Below are 21,297 nucleotides of genomic sequence, written 5' to 3'. Positions count from 1 at the left end.
GTAATGCCCCAAGTAGTTTAGACCCCAGTGGTAATGCCCCCTGTAGTTTAGCCCCTGCAGTTATGCCCCCAGTAGTTTAGCCCCCCAGTAGTAATGCACCCAGTAGTTTAGCCCCATGTAGTTTGCACCAAGTAGGAATAACCCCAGTAGTTTAGCCCCTGTAGTTTATCCCCCTGTAGTTTATTCCCTTGTAGTTATGCCCCCAGTAGTAATGTGCCCCTGTAGTTATGCCCCCAGTAGTAATGCGCCCCTGTAGTTTGCCCCCAGTAGTTTGCCCCATGTAGCTTGCCCCCAGTAGTTAGACCCCTGTAGCGTGCCCCAAGTATTAATGCCCCCATTAGTTTAGCCCAAGTAGTAATGCCCCCTTGTAGTTTAGCCCCGCTGTAGTAATGCCCCTGTAGTTTGCCCCCAGTAGTAATGCCCCTGTAGTTATGCCCCCAGTAGTAATGCACCCGTGTAGTTATGCACCCAGTAGTAATGCGCCCCTGTAGTTATACCCCCAGTAGTAATGCACCTCTGTAGTTATGTCCTCCGTAGTAATGCACCCCTGTAGTTATGCCCTCAGTAGTAATGCACCCTTGTAGTTTGCCCCCAGTAGCTTGTCCCCAGTAGTTAACCCCATGTAGCTTGCCCCAAGTAGTAATGCCCCCAGTAGTAATGCCCTCTGTAGTTTGCCCCCTTGTAGTTTAGCCCCCTGTAGTAATGCCCCTTGTAGTTTAGCTCCCCTGTAGTGTAGTCCCCAAATAGTTATGCCCCAGTAGCTTAACCCTTGTAGTTATGCACCCAGTAGTGTGCCACAAGTAGTAATGCCCACAGTAGTAATGCGCCCCTGTAGTTTTCCCCCAGTAGTTTACTCCTTGTAGCTTGCCCCCCAGTAGACGTGCCTTAAAAAACAAAACAAAAGCCACCATACTTACCAAGCCCTGCTCCCGCGTCTGACCATTGTGATCTCCTGGCGTCCGGCTCCCCAGCACTATGAGAGAGACGTCATGACGTCTCTCTCATAGCGCACACTAGACCCGGGAGCCGGAAACAGGAGCTCAGTAGTGAGTTCCTGTAGCTGAGCTTCCACTGTGCCGGGAGAGCTGGGCGCCGCTGGTTACAGGGGGTACCCGGCATCTCCCTGCAGTGCCGGCACACATCGGGTGAGGTAAGCCGGAGGAGGCGGAACTGCATTCCATCTCCAAGTGGAACTGATGGAACGCAGTTCTGCCCCGTTCCGGCACACTTTAACCCCTGGACCCGATTCAGAGATAGACGCAGATTACTGCATATGCAGCAAGATCTGTGTCCATCTGCTAACATGCTGGGAGCCTCCCAGCATGTGCAATGCTGCCTCACGATGCTTCGAATTAAGGTTGACCCCTGGCTGCGTTGCCAGTGGGTCAGCTGCCATTTTATGAATCAGAGCAAATGCGGGTGACGTCATACAGCCGTACCGAAAATGCTCTTGGCACGCCCCAGTTTGGCCCACCCGTGAAATGCCATTCAGGATGTGGACGCAAGGTGTACAGTCACGCATACACACTGCAGCCAGTGCATGTGCACAGACCACCTGAATGCAGCAACTGCGTACAGACATGCGGCTGCCTTCCAGTCTGAATGACCCCCGAAGTTCTATTTTATGATGCTCATTTTAGTAAACTGCTTGTGTTAGGATGAATAAAACACTTCATCAGATTTCAAGTTTTTAAAAACTCTATGGTGACAGGTGTGTTTAGCACTAGGACAAGATCACAATTCAAAATTAAAGAGTATTTTAAAATGTTACTTTTGAATATCCAATTGTATATCAAAATAAAAATGCACAACTGAACATTGTCAACAATTCTGTATACTGCTAGTACCTTTCCAAAAAATGTTTTATTAAACCTGTAATAAAATATGTGTAAATCATTTGATCAATATCAGTATTAATTTGCATACTAACCAGTACAGGAACATTTTTTCTCTGTGTTTACAAGAAGGCTTTCCTGCATGATATTGTTCTTATTATCAAAGCTAAAGTAAATGGTGATTTATTACAGATCCTGGCCAAACAGTCTCCGTGGTGACTCAGACCCTTGTAACCACAGGCACCAGTACAGCAGATATGCCTTCGTCACTTCTCATGGAGGTGCCGGCACTGGCTGAATTCAACAAGACTTGCTCAGAGCTAAAAGATTGGCTTACACTACTGGATCGTGTGATAAAGGCTCAGATTGTGACAGTGGGGGATGTGGAAGAAATCAATGAGATGATTATCAAACAAAAGGTAGGATACATTCATGTGAATACTTTTTTTTCTTGATAATGGAGAATTTATGATTTGATATGGAATTCATGTTTTCAAATCAATTAGTTCTTCTATACTGTTATGTATTCAGTAAAAAACCCCTTAAAAGGGGAAGGTATAGGCCTATTAATAGCTTTAAGTCTGCCCTAGTGTCTGTAACAATTTATATACTGTACCACTATTTCCCCATGCTGCTCACCAAACTTTATGGTGCAATGACTGCAGCTATTAATGAATGAGCACTTAGAAGACGTTCCTGTGCTATAAACTGGTTTTACAGCCATTATGCTGTAGATCACTAGTTAGAGAACAATTTTAATTAAGGTTAAGTTTTGTCAGAAAATAAGTACCCCAAAGCAGATCAGTCATTTTGTGGATCTGATCTTTAAATACTTAAATGCATTTATTTGATTGGCAACAGCCTACTTACGGAGATTTGCAGTGGGTGTGTAAAATCCTAAATGGTCTTTCTAATAGGCAAACCTAAAAGCTTATTATAACATTTAGAAGTTGCTTCATGATGATATTTATTCATTCTTTATACAATGCTGCTTCTCCTGGGAAGGTGACAGGGCTAATTAACTGATCTATCTTTCAACATAAGCTGGTCCTGCTATCAGAGCAGGACCAGTCCTCAATGGAGATAATTAAACACTGCATCTAAACGATGGAGAGTTAGGGGAAAATGTATTAAACCTTTTAAAGAAGACTAGTGAAGATGCAGCCAATAGCAAACTATCAGCCTCTGGCTTTTATAGAATTTTCTAGCTAAATAATAGCTAGAATCTGATGGGCAACATCTGCAATGATCCTCATAAAAAAAAAGTTTGAGTTCTATGCTATAATACTGTGACGTCTCAGTAATGTACATTGTTAATTTGCATAGAAGCTTTTTAAATGTGATCTTTAATTCCTGCACATCTGCAATACACTATTAGCAAGAAATTAGTATAGTTTAATTTGTTGCCTTTGTATTTAGTACCACTAGTATTTCTTATATGAAACTTGTGCAACTCTTAGTGCTCTATAATGGTGATGCCACTACACCTACAGGGTAATGAAAGCTGTTTGAATTATAAAACATTGCTCTCCAGAGGAAGTGCTGTGCGCACTCTGGAAATAGCAGGCCGCTCAGTATCACAGTCATAGCAGAAGGTGGCTATATGATAATTGTATGCAGACATTATGACTACCTAGAAAACTGTTGTTGTATGTTCACTTTATGTTAAATAAAAAAAAAGTCTTATTTTGTTTTTCTGACATTGAGAAGATGTTTTTTGAAATTGTTATTTACCAAGATGTTCGTATGGAATAGTTCCCACCTAGTTTTTCATTTGAAAAAGACAGATCGGAACCTATTGAAAACTTTCTAGAATATAGATACTATGGGTAAATTACCATAGCTCTGAAGTGGAAGACCATAGTGAAAATACTGTTTTGAGATTTCACAAGTATTAATGCACCTGTTTTTCTGAGTAGGCACGTTGATCTAAAAGCTGAGACAAGGGCACCAGGCAGGGTTGTAAAAGTTTGCACCATCCAACAGGAATAGATCAACTGCATTGCATTCTAAGTGGAGACTTGGTGCATGAGTGCATTTACTTCTATTCCAACATGCAAACATTTGAATTGATTTTGCATAATGAGGTTATTGAAATTATATTAGGGTCTAAGAGGATATATTTAGTGGGGTGTTCATTGTATTGTGGGAGGTCACGCAGACTTTTTCTCACTGAAGTTCTACTTGATTTTCATGGTCTCTAGTCTATATAAGGAAATGCATTTTGCCCCACTTCTCACAGCTTTATGTGCACTTTTAAATGTTGCTGGTTCATTCTATTTTGGGTTTTTTCGTTAGTATCTGGAGATTTTTAGTGGTGTCAACCCATTGAACCTGCTTAAAAAATTAGTCAAAGTGACGTTCACAGTCTGGTTACCCAAGTTATACTATTACCCAGTTCCAGAAATTTAGATCCACATAGCGCTGAGAGATTATATCAAAATGCATTATGTTTTGCATAGATAAGCAAGTGTTATTTTTAGTGTGTATTAAACAAAAAATGTCTAAACCAGATAAATAACTGTAGTGCAGTGTGTTTACCTAGGTTTTGCATACCTGTATTTAAATGCAGCACCCAACCTAAATTCTTACTGTTACAATGTATGCACATGTTCACACTACAATGTTTTGCATACATGCTCTGCACATCTCTATAGTTCAGAAAAGTTGTATTGTGTGGGAAAAATAGTGTGCTTCTCACAGCTTGTCACAATGATTATCAACAGCAATTGATGCAAATGGCAAAGTTTTCACTTTCCACATCATTCTGAAAAGTGCTCAAAATGTTATATTTATAAGTCAATATACAGTTTATTTGTCAACTGTAATACCTTTTAGCCAGTCAGCAGTAATTTTTTTTGTTTAACAATTAAACCTTTAGTTTGCTTTTTTAATGTTATTATGGGATTGTATTTGAAATACTGGCTTATTTATGTCATCGGGTGGTGTCCAATTATCCGCATTTGGATACTCCCATAGACTATGCATGTTTAGTTTACATAGAAATTTCAGGAGCTGATTGCTTAGTACTTTATTTAGCTCCCTCTGACCCTTTGTCATGTGATTGTCACATACAGATGTGTCCTCATATATTGAGCATCTGTACGTCATTTGGTGCAAGATGCCCCGTGTGATTGAGCTGCTACGAGACGAGTAGAGTAAAAAGCCGCTCACAGTGTACCAAAGACAACAGGCTGAGACTTTTTACATACAGGAATTGGTTTTACACACATGCAAATTCACAGATGATGCACATACTGTAGGAGTTTGGTGTAAGTAAAAGTCATGGCTACTTACATTGGATCCCTTTGTAGACAGATTCAGACTCAGTTGCACACAAATATACAACAGTTGCGGGTTTCAGTGATCAGTGTAATCTAGCAATGCAGATTTGTCCCTTACAGATGTTTTGTCTATATGAATAAGATGTAAATTTTGAGCGGAAAAGACACTCAGCGTGGCCAACACCTAGGGGTACATTTACTAAGCAGTGATAAGAGTGGAGAAGTGAGCCAGTGGAGATATTTCCCCATCAACCATTTAGCAGCTCTGTATCATTTTATAGTATGCAAACTATAGATGTTACTTCAGTGCTGATTGGTTGATGGGGAAATTTCTCCACTGGCTCACTTCTCCGCTCTTATCACTGCTTAGTAAATATACCCCCTAGAGAGCCAATAACGGCTATTTGGTGCAACTGAAGCCACAGTTAAAAAAAAGACACATTGTTACGCTGTAGAAAATTTGAAGAATAATTAATATTTATTTAATCGTGATTTATTACTTATTAAACAATTATTAATGAATAATAAATCTGAATTTAAAAAAAGGTAAAAATTGTCCATATGAGTTTTCATCTCTGTGGAGTTAGCGTTATATGTCCTTTTAATGTAAATAAAATGTGAGTACTAATAGCCTGAAACAAACAGTGCACATTGGTCCTCATTCCGAGTTGTTCGCTCGCTAGCTGCTTTTAGCAGCATTGCACACGCTAGGCCGCCGCCCTCTGGGCGTGTATCTTCGCTTAGCAGAATTGCGAATGAAAGAGTAGCAGAATTGCGAATAAATAATTCTTAGCAGTTTCTGAGTAGCTCGAGACTTACTCCTACACTGCGATCAGCTCAGCCCGTTTCGTTCCTGGTTTGACGTCAAAAACACGTCCTGCGTTCGGCCAGCCACTCCCCCGTTTCTCCAGACACTCCTGCGTTTTATCCTGGCACGCCTGCGTTTTTCCGCACACTCCCAGAAAACGGTCCGTTTCTGCCCAGAAACACCCTCTTCCTGTCAATCACACTCCGATCACTTCAACGATGAAAATTCTTCGTTCGGACGTGAGTAAATCTACTAAGTTTTGTTCTAAATTACTTAGCGCATGCGCACTGCGTACCATGCGCATGCACATTTTTGCCTTAATCGCTCCGTTGTGAAAATCGGCAATGAGCGAAGAATTCGGAATGACCCCCATTGTGCAAATTTATTGATGAACCTAATTTTGGTTTATTACATTTCATAATCCTCCAGTTTGGAAGTCTTTTCTGCTGCATGGTTAAAGTTTTGATTCATCAATTATTGAAGCAATTTCTACTTACTGCTTACTCAACTCCCGCATTGTGATTAAACAGCTCTTGTGAAATGTGGGGAGAAAGAGGTGGTATAAGATTCATGTGTCTGGTATGTTAGTATTTAGCTTCATTCTCAGCATGCATGAAGTCCTAAACATAAGAAATCTGTTTAGATGTAATCTGCGGGTATATAAGTCCAACCTGTATCAGACATGAAAGTATACAGACATTACTCTGGTTATTTCTATGTCAGCTATTATTGTCCTTGTTTGTAGTGCTCTGGGAGTTTGTTAGGGGCTGTTGCAGCAGATCATCGTAATGGATCATCCAATCACAAGCCACACTTCATTAACTTGACATTAACTTAACGTATGATTAACTCATAAAGAAATGTCTTTGGTGTATAGCTTACTCAATCTACAGTATATACTGTATATGTTACTTTTGTTTGTGTTCTATTATTTTAGAAAGTGACATTTTATACCAATGAGAGTACCCCATACTGCAGTATAATTGTATTAAACATGCCATTTATACGACCAGCTGATGGTCATAGTTCTAAGGTAAGGGTCTAGCTTACCAACTCTACTTTAAAATATATTGTCCCACAACCATGTTTAAATCATGGATACCTAGCCCACACTTAAAAAAACATGGAATACACTTACCTAGAATGCAATTTTCATAATTTGGCTCATGATACCAGACAGAGCATAGTGTTACCTATAGACAGTGCAACATAGCCTGCTGTGAGTAAAAATGGCATAAAGGCCTCTAATCATTTCTCTACCTATGCCTGGATTAAAGTTAGTATCCTACTTTATGTTTATATGTACAAGATAATGTATTAGAATATGTACAATGAGGATATAGGGAAATGTACAGTTGTGTCCTCATACAACTATCCTCAATCTGCCATATGATGTGAGGTGCCTGGCATGAGTGAGCCACCAGGTCCCGTGCCACTCTGCTAGTACCAGGTATCTTTTTTGTGTCTTTCGCACCAGGTGACTGTGCTGATTAAATTGATATGTAAAACTTTTATAGCTGTGTGTGACAGAGTCTGTATACATGGCACAACAGAACATGGGGGCAGATGTATTAACCTGGAAAATGGCATAAGGAAGTGATAAACCAGTGATATCTGCAAGGTGATAACGCACCAGCCAATCAGTTCCAATATGTAAATTAACAGTTAGGAGCTGATTGGCTGGTGTGTTTATCACCTTGCACATATCACTGGCTTATCACTTCCTTATGCCGTCTCCAGGCTTAATACATCTGCCCCATGGTGTGAAAAAAAAATCTCAGACACTGCCTTGTAACATTTTGTATACAGGTTCAGCCTCAGTCGCACACATATATACAAGTGTTACATATCAAATTAATCAGCACAGTTTCCTGGTGCATCCTGTTTGCATTACATTGCAACTAAGATGCATTCTTATGTAACGAGATGCACAATAATGAAAAAACGCCTGGTGTTAGCAGATGACCTAGCACACCAAGATGGGCTGTGTGGTGTGACTGCAGCAATGATGTATGAGGACACATGCAAAGTTTATGTGGTTTTTCCAATGAACAGGGTGGCTATAATTAAACTTTTTTCCCATTCAGAGCCTTCTGTAACTTGATCTAACAATCAGAATGTCACCAAATTTCGTTAGATGACTAATTAGGACACATAATTTAGGATTCTACATGAATAATTTAGTGCAAAAAGTTGTCAATAAAGGTAATATGATGCTGTATAATTTGAAAACAGCATGAAAATAGACCAGACTAAACTGTAATACATAGTAATATAGTAACATAGTTGCTGAGGTTGAAAAAATACAATTTGTCCATTGAGTTCAACCTGTTAGTGATCTCCTACACTGTGATATTATTACTAATTTTAACTGTGGTGAATGTTTAGCCATTATGTCACTTCGGGGTATATTCAATTAAAGTCGGATCCATTCCGACATGTATTTGTTGGAATGGATCCGACAACCCCTATTCAATCCCCATCTTAATTTGACTTTTTCAAGTCGAATTAAGATGGGACGCAGAGGAGAAGGGGGGCAAGCTGCGGGGGTACAGCCGACGGGCATACAGGAGACATCAGCGCTACGATCAGCGCTACCGTAGCACTGCAGCAGGATGTCACTCAGCCGCCCGACCTCACGGCAGCTTCCACCCGGCTCAAACAGCATGCTGGAGCCGGGTGGAAGCTGCTGTGAGGTCGGGCGGGTGAGTGACATCCAGCTGCTGCGCTGATCATAGCGCTGATCTCCTGTATGCCCGACGGCTGTCCCCCCGTCTCCCTGCGGCTCCCTCCCCCCTCGTCTCCTCCGGGTCCATCTCATTCCGACATCATTTTGATGTTGGATTGAGATAGTCGAAAAGGGGGCCAAAACCTGTTGGATTTGGCCCCGTTTTCGACATCAACACGTGGCTAGGCAGCTATTCCGCCAATCCACGTGCTTTTCGACAAGTCGAATGCCTCGACTTGTCAAAAAGTTCTGAATAGGTCAAATCAGGATTCGACCTTAAAAAGTAGAAAACTGCCGTCTTTTCGACAGACGGCAGTTTTTGACTGCAATTGAATATACCCCTTCTACTTTTATTTTTTATTTTTTATTTGTTTTTTTTTTATTGCTATAATGCATGATTTACCCACCATAACCCTGTATATCCTTATCCATTAGGAATTTATCAAGCCCATTCTTAAAAGTAGTGATCGAGTCCACCATTACTACCCTCTAAGGCAATATGTATTGTTCTTACTGTGAAGAAACCTTTCCATATCAGTGTGCAAAATCTCATCTCCTTCAACCTAAGCGTGTGGCCACGTGTCCTTTGTGATGATCTTACCAAAAACAAATAACCTGCTAGCTCTGTGTATTGACCCCTTATATATTTGAAAATGTTAATCATGTCCCCTATTAATTTCCTCTTTTCCAATATAAACATGCCTAGCCTAGCAAGCCTTTCCTCATATTCTAGCGTCTCCATCCCGTTAATCAATTTGGTCGCCCATCTCTGAACCTTTTCTAGTTCCAGAAAATCCTTTTTGTAATATGGTGCCCACAGGGCCGGAGCAAGGTTTCTCAGCATCCTAGGCAAAAGTTCAGCCTGCTGCCCCCCACCCCAAACCACACACAGAGTCTCATACCTCCCAACTTTTAATCTTTCCAAGTCGGGACACTTGGCGCGTCGTAGCCGCGCGCATCCTGAAAAGGGGGCGTGGCCTCGGGTGTGAGGGACGTGGCTACGAACGAGTGGGTGTGGCTACGCACTGAGGGTCCATTTACGTCATTTTGGGAGCGTGCCCAGCGCTCCCTGAGCAGCTGGGCAGCCCCCAGCTCACTCCCCGCACTGAATAGATATTGTACGCGTGCGCACAGCATCTATTTAGAGATCACTCGCTGCTTTGCAGAGCAGAGCAGCGGGTGATCAAAGCCTGGTAGTACATACCATCCAGCTGACTCTTAGTGGGAACTTCAGGACAGATTGCTGCTGTAATGCTACAGGCGTTCTACCCAGGGTGCGCAAGAACTGCTAGACCAGGGCTGGATTAACCCTTCAGGAGGCCCAGGGCACCTTAGACAGGGTATAGATAGATAGACAGACAGATAGACAGACAGATAGATAGATAGATAGATAGATAGATATACACACACATACACATACAGTGGTTGAAGTGGAAATTTTGAAGTGGGGGTATGGAAAAGTAAAGGTTGCAATTATGCGCACGCCAAAGGTGCGCGTGCTCCAGGAAAAGGGCGAGTGGCCACTCAAAATGGGGAGGGTGTTCTTCAGTGTAGTAGGACCCCTTATACTATCTAGTACTGGTGCCCCTTTCACTTTATACCACACAGTATGAGCCGAAATTCACATTATAACACACGGAATGAGCCGAAATTCACATTATAGCACAGAAAATGAGCCGAAATTCACATTATAGCACAGGGAATGAGCCGAAATTCACATTACAGCACACGGTATGAGACGAAATTCAAATTATAGCACACGGTATGAGACGAAATTCATATTATAGCACACGGTATGAGCCGAAACATGGGAGACAGGGTGTCATACACGCAGGGGGTGTATAGAGCACCATAAGGGCACAGGGTGTCATAACACAGGGCAACAGGGGTAGGGGAGCACTGGGTGATACACACACAAAGGCAGCGGGGGGCAGGGGGGCACAAGGTGTCACGCACACAGAAGCAGGGTCCACACACAAGGGGAATGGGGGGGCAGGAGGGCACAGGGCTTTCCAGCAGTCACTCACCGCCGCCATGTCCAGTCAACCTTAGCTTGAGCTGCAGGGTATCACTGTCAACAAGGGATTCCTGCAGCGCGGACCCAGCACAGCCCAAAGAGGAGGCTGGCAGCAGGAGGATCCAAGCGCCAGCGTCTATGCATCCCCATGGTGACGCAGCTGCCGGTTGAGTAATTGGAGGAATCAAGGCACTCTGCATGAGTGGCTGCTGGAGTAGGGAGGGTGAGTGTGTGTCCGCTGTAACTTCTGGGGAGTAGTGTGAGTGGCTCACAGCTCCGGCACCTACCGCTGTGACTGGGAGCAGCAGTGGGGGGAACATGAGCACGCTCGGCCATAGCAGGAGTGTGATTAAAAAAACAAAAAATCTTCCCGTTCTGTGGAGAAGTGCCGGTATGCCACGCCGCCGCATACCGGCCCACTTCGATAGATATATATATATATATATATATATACACATACACACACAGCAGATGGATACATACATACATACATACATACACAATAATATGTATATATGATGTCTCCATATGTTTAAGATTGAAATACGTTATACAAATAAATCCCTTACATGGAAACTGCATGAGCAGCAGCAGCGGCAGAGATCAACCTGCACAGCAAGGACGAAGGATACTCCCTCTGCACTGCAGTCTACACAACCTGCGATTCGCGGGTGTTTGAAGAGGGGGCGGAGCCAGTGCTCAAGGGGAGGGGCTTAATCGCGGGTCGCGGCCGGTGACCCGTTACAGAAAATAAATAAATTGGTCTGTCAGGGGGGGTTTGTGGGTATTCAGAACCCCCCCTCCCTCCCCTGCGTGCGTCACTGCTTTGTACTTGTGGTGCGGGGCGGGAGTATAACGGGCGCTACCGCGGAGAGGAGCGGAAGACAGTTGCTATAGCAACTGTAACAATATCCGGCAGGACGCTGCTTAGTCTATGTGCATAAAGCCACTGCCGACGGGTTACACAGCCGCTCACACTGTCTGTGCTAAAGGGATGCCGCGGGCGCCCAACTATTATCAGCCGCCAGCACGGACAGTGTGAGTGTACCCCATCGGTAGCAGCTCTAGGCATATAGAGTAAGCAGCGTGCTGCCGGATATTGTTACAGTTGCTATAGCAACTGTCTTCCGCTCCTCTCAGCGGTAACGCCTGTCATATTCCTCTTAAGGAAAAAGCATTCATCGGCAGTGTGAGCTGCCGCCCACAAGTGGCCGGCGCCCATAGGCAGCTGCCTAAAGCTGCCTAGTGGTGGCGCCGGCCCTGGGTGCCCACAGTTGTGCACAGTATTTGAGAGGTGGCCTCACTAGTGATTTATATAATGGGAGTATAACACTCTAATCCCTTGCATCAATTCCCCGCTTTATGCATGCTAATACCTTGTTTGCCTTTTTTTGCTGCATACCTACTTTGGGTACTACTGCTTAGTTTGCTATCTATGTGAACACCTAAATATTTTTCCAGTACAGAATCCCCTAGTTTTTCCCCATTTAGTATGTAGGTAGTGTTTCTGTTCTTGTTACCAAAGTGCATTACCTTACATTTGTCTATATTGAACCTCATGTTCCATTTTGCTGCCCATGTTTCCAATTTAAATAAGTCGTTCAGAAGCGACTCAGGATCCCCCTCCGAATTTATGACCTTACACAGTTTGGTGTTGTCTGCAAAAATTTACACTGTAGTCTCTAGACCCACTTTTAGATAATTTATGAATATGTTGAACAATAGTGGTCCAAGTACAGACCCTTGTGGCACCCCACTTAGTGCTTCAGTCCAATTCAAAATGTTCCATTTACCTCCACACGCTGCTTCCTTTTGTCCAACCAATTGCTAACCCAAGTGCATATTTTGTTCCCTATCACAAGTTTTCTTAATTTATAGATATGTCTCATGTGAGGTACTGTACAGTATCGAAAGCTTTAGCAAAGTCTAAAAAGATTACATTTACCTCTTTACCCTGATCTAGGTTCGCACTAACTGTTTCATAGAAGCCTATTAAGTTAGTTTGACATGATCTATCCTTCACATATCCATGTTGGTTCCTATTAATAACCTTATTGGCTTCAAGGAACTCCTGTATTCTATCACTTAAAACACCTTCCAGTACCTTCCCCACTATAGATGTAAGACTTACTGGTCTATAATTACCCGGTTCAGATGTACTTCCCTTTTTAAATATCGGCACTACTTCCGCTATAAGCCAGTCTTTGGGGACCATGCCTGATGTAAGTAAGTCATTGAAAATCAAATATAGGGTCTTGCTAATTCGGAGTGTAGCTCCATTAGAACCCTTGGTTGAATTCCGTCGGGACCAGGTGACTTATTAATCTTATTTTTTTTAATCGATCACAGACTACTTCCTCACGTAAATAAGCATTAAGCAGTGGGACATTATCATTGCTGAGGTTATGCGTCAATCCCGCCATCTGGTCCTCTAGGAATGAATACAGATGAGAAAAACCCATTTAATTTTTCCGCTATGTCCATATCATCTTTGATTGTGAAGCCCATATAGCCTTTTAAAGGGCCTATACTCTCTTTCTTTAATCTTTTGCTGTTGATGTATTTAAAAAGCTTTTTGGGGTTTGATTTACTTTCCTCTGCTATTAGCTTTTCTGTTTCTGTTTTAGATGCTCTGATTCCTCTTTTGCATATTTTGTTGCAGTCCTTATAGTACTGGAATGACTCCGCCTTCCCGTCTGATTCATACTTTTTGAATGCTCGCCTCTTCTGGCCATTAGTTCCTTAATCTTTTTGTTAAGCCACATTGGTTTGGAATTATTACTCCTTTGTTTGCTGCCCATGGGAATTAATTTATGAGAATAACTAGCAAGCAATGTTTTTAGTACATGCCATTTCTCTGTAGTAATCTTGCCATGAAACAAAATTTCCCAGTCAATGTCCCTTAAAGCTTCCCTCATCCTGTCAAAGTTGGCTTTGCTAAAGTTAAGAGTCTTTGTCGAGCCTTTATAGGGCTGCATAATAAAAGATCACTTTTCTTACACTAATGATAACATCAACAGAACAACTGTCCGTCCATTTTCACACCATCTTCACATTGTACAGTGACATATTCCCCTGTCAGCAACATTTTGAAAATTTATATCTGCAGAATCCATGTCCTAAGTAATCTCCTGATGTGGTATGATTGGTCAACAGCTATCACGCTTATCGTGCTTAGCATGTTGACACAGTGAACATGTCAACATTTATTGCAGCTACACAGATGACATGTCGACATGATAGATCATCAAACTCATGTCTCTGGTAACCACTTACATGGTCCTGGCAGCTGCAGTAGCTTCAGCATGGCATCTGGGTCCCGGCAATCATGGTTGCCTCGTGATTTTGATAAGAATTTTACCTTTACCCCAAATACCTAAACTCTAACCCCCCACTCCCCTAGTGCTTAGCCCTATAGCCCTAATCCCCCCCCCTCAGCCAAAACCTCCCGGTGGCAACTATCTCTAACCAACATCATCCACAGAATGTCAACAATTCCAATGGCAATATTTCAGATGACAACGTTGTGAACATGGTGTCTGTTGACATATTGACATTTTAATGTCAGCCTTGTGGTGTCAATATATGGTTACTTTCAACCATGTGACCAGGAGGTCTATTTACTAAGCCTTGGTTGGAGATAAAGTGAACGGATATAAAGTCCCAACCAATTAGCTCCTAACTGTCATGTCACAGGCTGGGTTTGAAAAATAAGTTAGGAGCTAATTGGCTGGTACTTTATCTCCGTCCACTTTATCTCCATCCAAGGCTTAGTAAATAGACTTCTAAATCCCCTAATCTCCCTGCCAAATTTGGTGACATTCAGTTTAACTCAAGCTACTGACAGCTCGGAATAGGCGGAAGTTTAAATATGGCCACCCTGTATTTAGTCATTATTATCTACTAAGTAAGTATTTAAAAGAAAGCTCTATTGCAACTAGATTTCAGTTTATTCATATAATACACATAATAGTACTTAACGTGGTTACACCAATTGTTGGCATCCCTGAAAGGTGGGTCAGTTCCCAGCTGCACTCAATTCTTACCGCTTTGCTTGTTCGAAACCTGTTACTTTGCATGTTTGAAACACCATCTTTGCTTGTGACAGGCAGAGCAGTAAGACAAAAGAGGCCAGGAGCCAGAATTATTACACCCATCAGAGGTGTTGGTAGAGTTAACAAATGGAGCATCAATGGCATGTTCAATATTGCTTTTAACCCTTTGAACTTCAGCGCAAACTAAATCTCAGATCTAGGCAGAGTTATTTAAACAACCAAAACTATAGTTTACCCAACCATTATCTATGAGAACGTTTAGAGCAGAAGCAATATTATGGTTTATTGTTTCATTGTATGGACTGCATAATACCTCAAGGATTATTGCATTTAGTTTTGTCTCTTCAAACACTGTATACTTTGTTCTAAGCTGTAATTGTTTTGCGATATTATTTTGTTGAAGACTTATTTTTTACTAAAGCTTTAAATGCTTCATGTGAGTTTAAAGTTAACCTCCTTGGAACACTAACAACAAAAAAAGAACACTGGGAGCTTTATTATGTAAGATAATGTGTTTCAGTCATTAGAATTAATGTGTTTGCACATTTACAACAAACACTCCCAAAGAGTATTACAATTAAGCAGCCTAGAGTAAAAGTAATGATGATATTTATTGCTTTGAAATACATTAATCATTACAAATGTAAAGAAATGTATTGGGTTATTGTTGGTTGCTTGATAGAGCTTTCATAATTTGAAACTGTCTAGGGATTAGTTAGCTGGCTGGAATACAAACACTTTTAATAATGTATGAATGCTGTGTATTAGGCCATATTTTTTAACTATTATTTACTAAAGCACTGACAGTCCTCTTTACACTACTACCCTTATGTCTAGTATGGATATTAAAATTAAGAAGTCAAAGTCTAATAAACATCAAAATATCCCGGTGGCCAATGGGTGTTTTTTATTACTTTGTGGCTCAAACAAAAACATTATATAAAGGAAAGTACTTGCACAAATAGGCTGTCTAATAGCTTTCTGTGTCAGTTCCTTCCAACAATGCCTGCAGCACTCCTGAGCAATAACACTCAGTACAGTGATATTTATTTTACTATGACTACAGTAAGTGTTCTGTACCAAGGCATCCACTTAAGTTGTCCTTATTAGTAATGCCACTATCACTCGTGACCAGCTGTATTCTGTGCACAAAGAACATTAAAATGTATTAATATTACCCTCTTTTACCAGCAAACTTGCGGTAATGCAGATTTTGCTCTGTGCTTTAAAGTGTCAGCATTAGGAGGGAGCACAAAAGCAGGATGCATGCTTATGTTTATGTGCAGTTACCCACAGAAACATATAGCGAGAATGAGACAATGTTTAGGTAAATATATTTGGGGAATTTAAGTTTAATGTTTATTCACAATGTTGGTAATGCACAGTTCCCCGGATCTCGTACTGAAGGATCTGGTAAAATCAAGATTTTGTACCATTTTTAGTGACCATAATTTCATATTCTGGATGCTTTTTAAAGATTTATTTTTAATATATTGTGAAAATAATAGTTTCAGGTTTCTTGGTGATTAGTACCACTACATACTGTATAATCTTAGCATAAATATCCCACAACCACTTTAACAAAAAAAAATGGAACAAAGCTGCTTTCTAATTGGTGTATCCACAGGCAAGTATGGCTAATAAAGGACACAGATTTCCACTGAATGTTATAACAGAATCAATGAAACATGGACTGCTGTAATATAAGCCAAAAGAAAGGCTCAAGCTGTAATTTACTGAAAGGGTTGACATGCAGTTCTACATTCGGGGCATAGAATGCAATTTAGACAGCACTAATGTAGGATATAGAATGCTCAGTTTGACAAGTAACTTGTAAAGTACATAGTATTTTATGATAATAAGGTGTCTTAAGATGGGGACTACTAAGTGCCTTGTACTTGTACTAGCTAGAATGTCTGTCACTAAATAAACATGCCACTGCAAGCAGACTCGTAAGTATAATTTTACTTCTTGATTTGCTATGTGGACTGGTGGAGGAACCTATGTTAACAGTGGCTGATCCCAATTTTATTCTTCTGTCACCAAGGGTGCAGAGAGAAGGTGGTGGATGCTAAATACCTAGGCCCAGACTTATTTGAGGGACCTGGACTGAGGAGAAATCAGGGGTGGAATAGGGCTCTATGCTGCCCTGTGCTGTCTCTGACCCTTAATCCTGTTCTCTACAAGGTAGAATACTGCAGGCAACTTTACAGGCTGTGGGGCAGCGACAGTGTGCATTGGGCAACAACACCGCTTGCACACCCCTATGTATGGCCCTGGGAGAAATTGTCCTTTGATGAGTGGTACTAGTATTTCTCTTTTTTTTTTCAGAGTGGTCATAGCCGTGCCTCCCTGATTTTGCCATTTTGCCCTCTGTATCACCTGAGCCATGCCCTCTGTATCACCCAAATCTGTATGTCTTGATAGTCCTGACTATCCTATGCCCTCACAGTTATTACTTGTATGAGCCAATCATTACATGAATTCCCAAGTAAAACAACCTCTTGTTAAAAATGTTTAGATTTCCATGCAAAACAGTCTTTAGAGTTTACAAAAAGTGGTTCCAAATAAAAACCACCCAGTGAGTGCCAGATCTGTAGGTGAAAATGCCATTTTAATGAGAGATCAGAAGAGAATGTCTAGGCTGGCACAAAATTAAAGGAAAGTGAATAGCCTTGCTTTACAACAGTAGTATGCACAAGAGACACAAACCTCAAAGTGGGTGGGTTACATCAGCAGACAGAGTTTCACTCCCATCAGATAAAATAACTGAGGCTACAGTGCGCACAACCTTACCAAATCTGGGCAGCTGAAAATTGGAAAAATGTCACTTGCTGAACTTTTCTGCGGCAAAGGTGATAGAATGGTTAGAAGAATGTGAATGCTTCCTGCATTGTGCCAATGGTTCAGGTTGGTTTTGTTGGTTTAAAGGTATGGGGAATGTTTTCTTAGCACACCTTAGGCCCTTTAAGACCAACTGAGCACTGATTTAATGCCACATCCTATTGTTGCAGACCCTGTGCTTCTCTTTATGGCCAAAGTCTACCAATCTTCTAATGTCTACTGTCAATAGGTCAATGTACCATTAGTCAAAGTACACATCATTTCAAGCAGGTATACAGTCACATTGACAACATTCAGAATTTCAACATTTTAGGTGAGAATGTTGTCATGTTCATAATGTCAGCATTATGCATGTCTACATTCTGAACAAATGAGTGTTATCAGGTGGTTAGAGTAAAATAATGCCATCAACATAGTCAACAGTCAATATGCATAATGCCAACATGTTGGACATGTTGATATTGTGAATGTAAACTTATTAAAGGCATTGAGACCCCATTGATATTCAGACCATGTTGATATTTTCATGTCGACATCCTAAACGTTTCTTCCACCATGTCTTCATGAACATGACAATGGATTCAGTGCTTTTCAATGGCCTGCACAATCACCAGGTTTCAAACCAATAGGGGGAGATTCAAATGTTTGAAAAGTCAGTTGGGAGTTTTTTTTTTCCTATCTAATAGAAAGGAAAAAAACTGACACGCAACTGACTTTTCAAACATTTGAATTCCACCCATAGAGTAGCTTTGGAATATTGTGGAAAAGGAGATTTGCAGCATGAATGTCCAACCGACTTCTCTGCAGCAGCAGCAGGGCACTTTGCTGAATCTATGCCCTAGGCAGCTCTGGGGCCAATGGGAAGTTCTACTTGGAATTAGTAAGGTAGGAAATTGTACGTTCTATATCTCTATTTCAACTGATGGTACTCTATATAATCATTATTGTTTGTTTTTTACATCTAAGTGTGTTTATATTGATCAACCCCATAACATTAAGTTAATAAGCTGCTAGATTTTTAGTGGTTAGTGTTAAACACAGATGTATTCCTTAAATCTAATGAAATATAGTAAATACACTTTTACTATTTTATAATTAGAGATGAGTGGTTCTGTTTTGTTGAAAACTGAACACACCCAAACTTTGGGAATCCAAGTAGGACCGAGTCCCATCTTGGATCACTTCTGGGGATCTGAGTGGACCGAGTCCTGAGACCTTGAATTCAGAACTCAGATTTAAAAAATGAATCTGGGATTTTTAATTACACGTCTGTCCTTCCTTGTGATTTCAGGTGCCATTTCACTAAGGAGAGTGTATGGTGAGGTGAGCAAAATTGACAGGAAATTAATGTTATTGACTAATAACACGAGCAGGGCCCTCTTCCCCTCATGTGCTTACCCTTTTCTTACTTTAATAATCTTCAGCTGCACCAAATCCAGCAGTCTTCTGCCACCTGATACTTATTCCAGTGTCATCTGCTGATGTAGCTTTGTTTATTTACCCTGTACTTGTCCTATATTGTCGTCAACTGTAAGTTGCTGTTTTCCTGTTTGATTATTTGTTTATGTACTCTGTAATTGGGCGCTGTGGAACCCTTGTGGCGCCATATAAATAAAGGATAATAATAATAATAATAATATAGGAACAAAATCAGGTCCAAGTTTCATGATTTTAGCTGATTTTATTGATTTTTAAAGAAACCCAGATCCAAAATCGAATCCATAAAACTTGAGGATGGCTTTGCAAAACCAAAAGACAAAGATGATTTAGAACCACAGCCAAAACACAGGGGGCAGTGCACATCTCTATATTTAATACATTTTCATGGTTCTTTTTTTAGTAAATAAGTAATGAGTGTCTCTTTAGTATATTTATCAGAGTTAATAGGAAATATATGAATTTCTACTACGTTATTATATATTGTGATACATGGCAGTGGATTTCAAAAGAGTAATACAGTATGAAAATAATTACTGAATGAAACCGTGTAGACTGATGTGTAACAGTGAAGCTGCACGGTTATGATCATATTTAACTAAGTTCCATATTGAGGTGTGTTTGACACCACAATTTCCCAGCTTTGTTTATCAGAAGCTATTGTCACATGAAGCCCTTTCCTCATTCGGAAAGCAAAAATCTCTAGATGGCGCTGTTGAGGATATCAAGGCAATAAAAAGTGTTAATTTGCAAATTGCATTTGTGTGAATGTGATTAAACCCAAGCAGCTGTGAAAGTAATTGTCACAAACAACATAACATACAACATTTAAGAATATCACAGCGCTGTAATAAGATACATTGGGTGGTATTCAAATGATATATCACACCCAATCTCCTTTCTAAAGTGATCCCTGTTATCACACATATTGCGCCCAAAGTAATCATTTTTAGCTGCGTTAAGGGTTGGGTGTCCTCGCTAATCTAGGGGTAGCAGACTGAAATTACTATACCACAAAAAAAGGGTGTTACTGTAATGTATACAACAGACGGCGCAAGGGGAATGCTGCCTATGGAGAACACTGACCCAAATTGGATTTCACCTTTAATCCAACAACAAATACAACATAGAAAAGGGAACGGGTCAGTTAAATCCTTTGGCGCATGGGAAAAGGGGCAAAAGAGACCTATAGATATGGTTCAAATTACTTCCCTAAGTCTATTTCGACAAAACTTGAAGGAAATGATCTGCGTACCCCCACTCACACTGTGCGGGAGTAAGACGTATCCATAAAGGTATCTTTTTCTTTCAATCGTAAAACAATATCACAACTGTCCAGACCTTATATCAAAAGGCAATCCAAAGTGTGGCAATAAAGAAACAGAGTATCATACCCCAACTCACACGAGAAGAAACTTGATGACTCCTATCAAGGTATCTTTAAATATTCAATGTAGCTCTTAGTATGACTCCTCAGCACGCAATGGTCTCATAGGATTGAAAAGATAAAACAGACATACAATGTGTAGTATTGCAAATGACCCCACTCTTATATGAAATGACATAAGATGTGGGTAACCTACACCATGATAGTGTCATATGCCTGTATCACAATTGCTAGGTGCACTGTACATCTACCCTTCACCGTGGTAAAATAAAGCCAAAGCGTACCCCTAACTCACACAGTGGATAATGGGGTAACTCCTATCAAGGTATCTTTATATCACCAACCACATCTATTTGGCGTACCCCAACTCACGGATGAAGGTGTAGACTAACTCTCATCTGGGTTTCTTTACAGTAAACAAACTTCGGATTGCCTTTTGATATAAGGTCTGGACAGTTGTGATATTGTTTTACGATTGAAAGAAAAAGATACCTTTATCGATACGTCTTACTCCCGCACAGTGTGAGTGGGGGTACGCAGATCATTTCCTTCAAGTTTTGTCGAAATAGACTTAGGGAAGTAATTTGAACCATATCTATAGGTCTCTTTTGCCCCTTTTCCCATGCGCCAAAGGATTTAACTGACCTGTTCCCTTTACTATACCACGCCCGTCAGCAGAAACAGAACAGGTGTGGAAGGGGGTGAAAAGAATTGAATACAACCCATTGACTCACCTTAATTATGTGAAAAATATATCAATGAAATCAATAAGTCATGATTATAAACATGTACACAGTTTCAACAGTAGTGATGAAAACGGTCGCCTGCTCACAATCACGACATTCCATTGAAGCCACACGCCCTTTTTCCTGAGACCACACCCCCTATTCATGGACGTGCGC

At 40.9% G+C, this 21,297-nt stretch overlaps 1 protein-coding gene across 12 annotated transcripts in view; it reads left to right on the top strand.

The window, feature by feature from the left end:
* The window catches only part of DMD (dystrophin), a 3,641,189-nt gene that overhangs the window by 2,321,292 nt on the left and 1,298,600 nt on the right, over positions 1-21,297 (top strand). For all 12 annotated transcript variants that reach the window (XR_010221499.1, XM_063953479.1, XM_063953476.1 and 9 more), the window contains one exon: positions 2,028-2,254. Coding sequence is in view for 11 of the 12 variants with exons in the window: in XM_063953479.1 (XP_063809549.1) it covers positions 2,028-2,254 (227 nt within the window). In the remaining variant the exon portion in view is untranslated. The remainder of the gene's footprint in view (positions 1-2,027; positions 2,255-21,297) is intronic.

Source organism: Pseudophryne corroboree, chromosome 2 (assembly GCF_028390025.1).
Source record: "Pseudophryne corroboree isolate aPseCor3 chromosome 2, aPseCor3.hap2, whole genome shotgun sequence".
NCBI classification, from domain to species: Eukaryota; Metazoa; Chordata; class Amphibia; order Anura; family Myobatrachidae; genus Pseudophryne; species Pseudophryne corroboree.
Note: the sequence above shows the minus strand (reverse complement) of the source record. Positions and strands in the feature narration are given on the sequence as shown.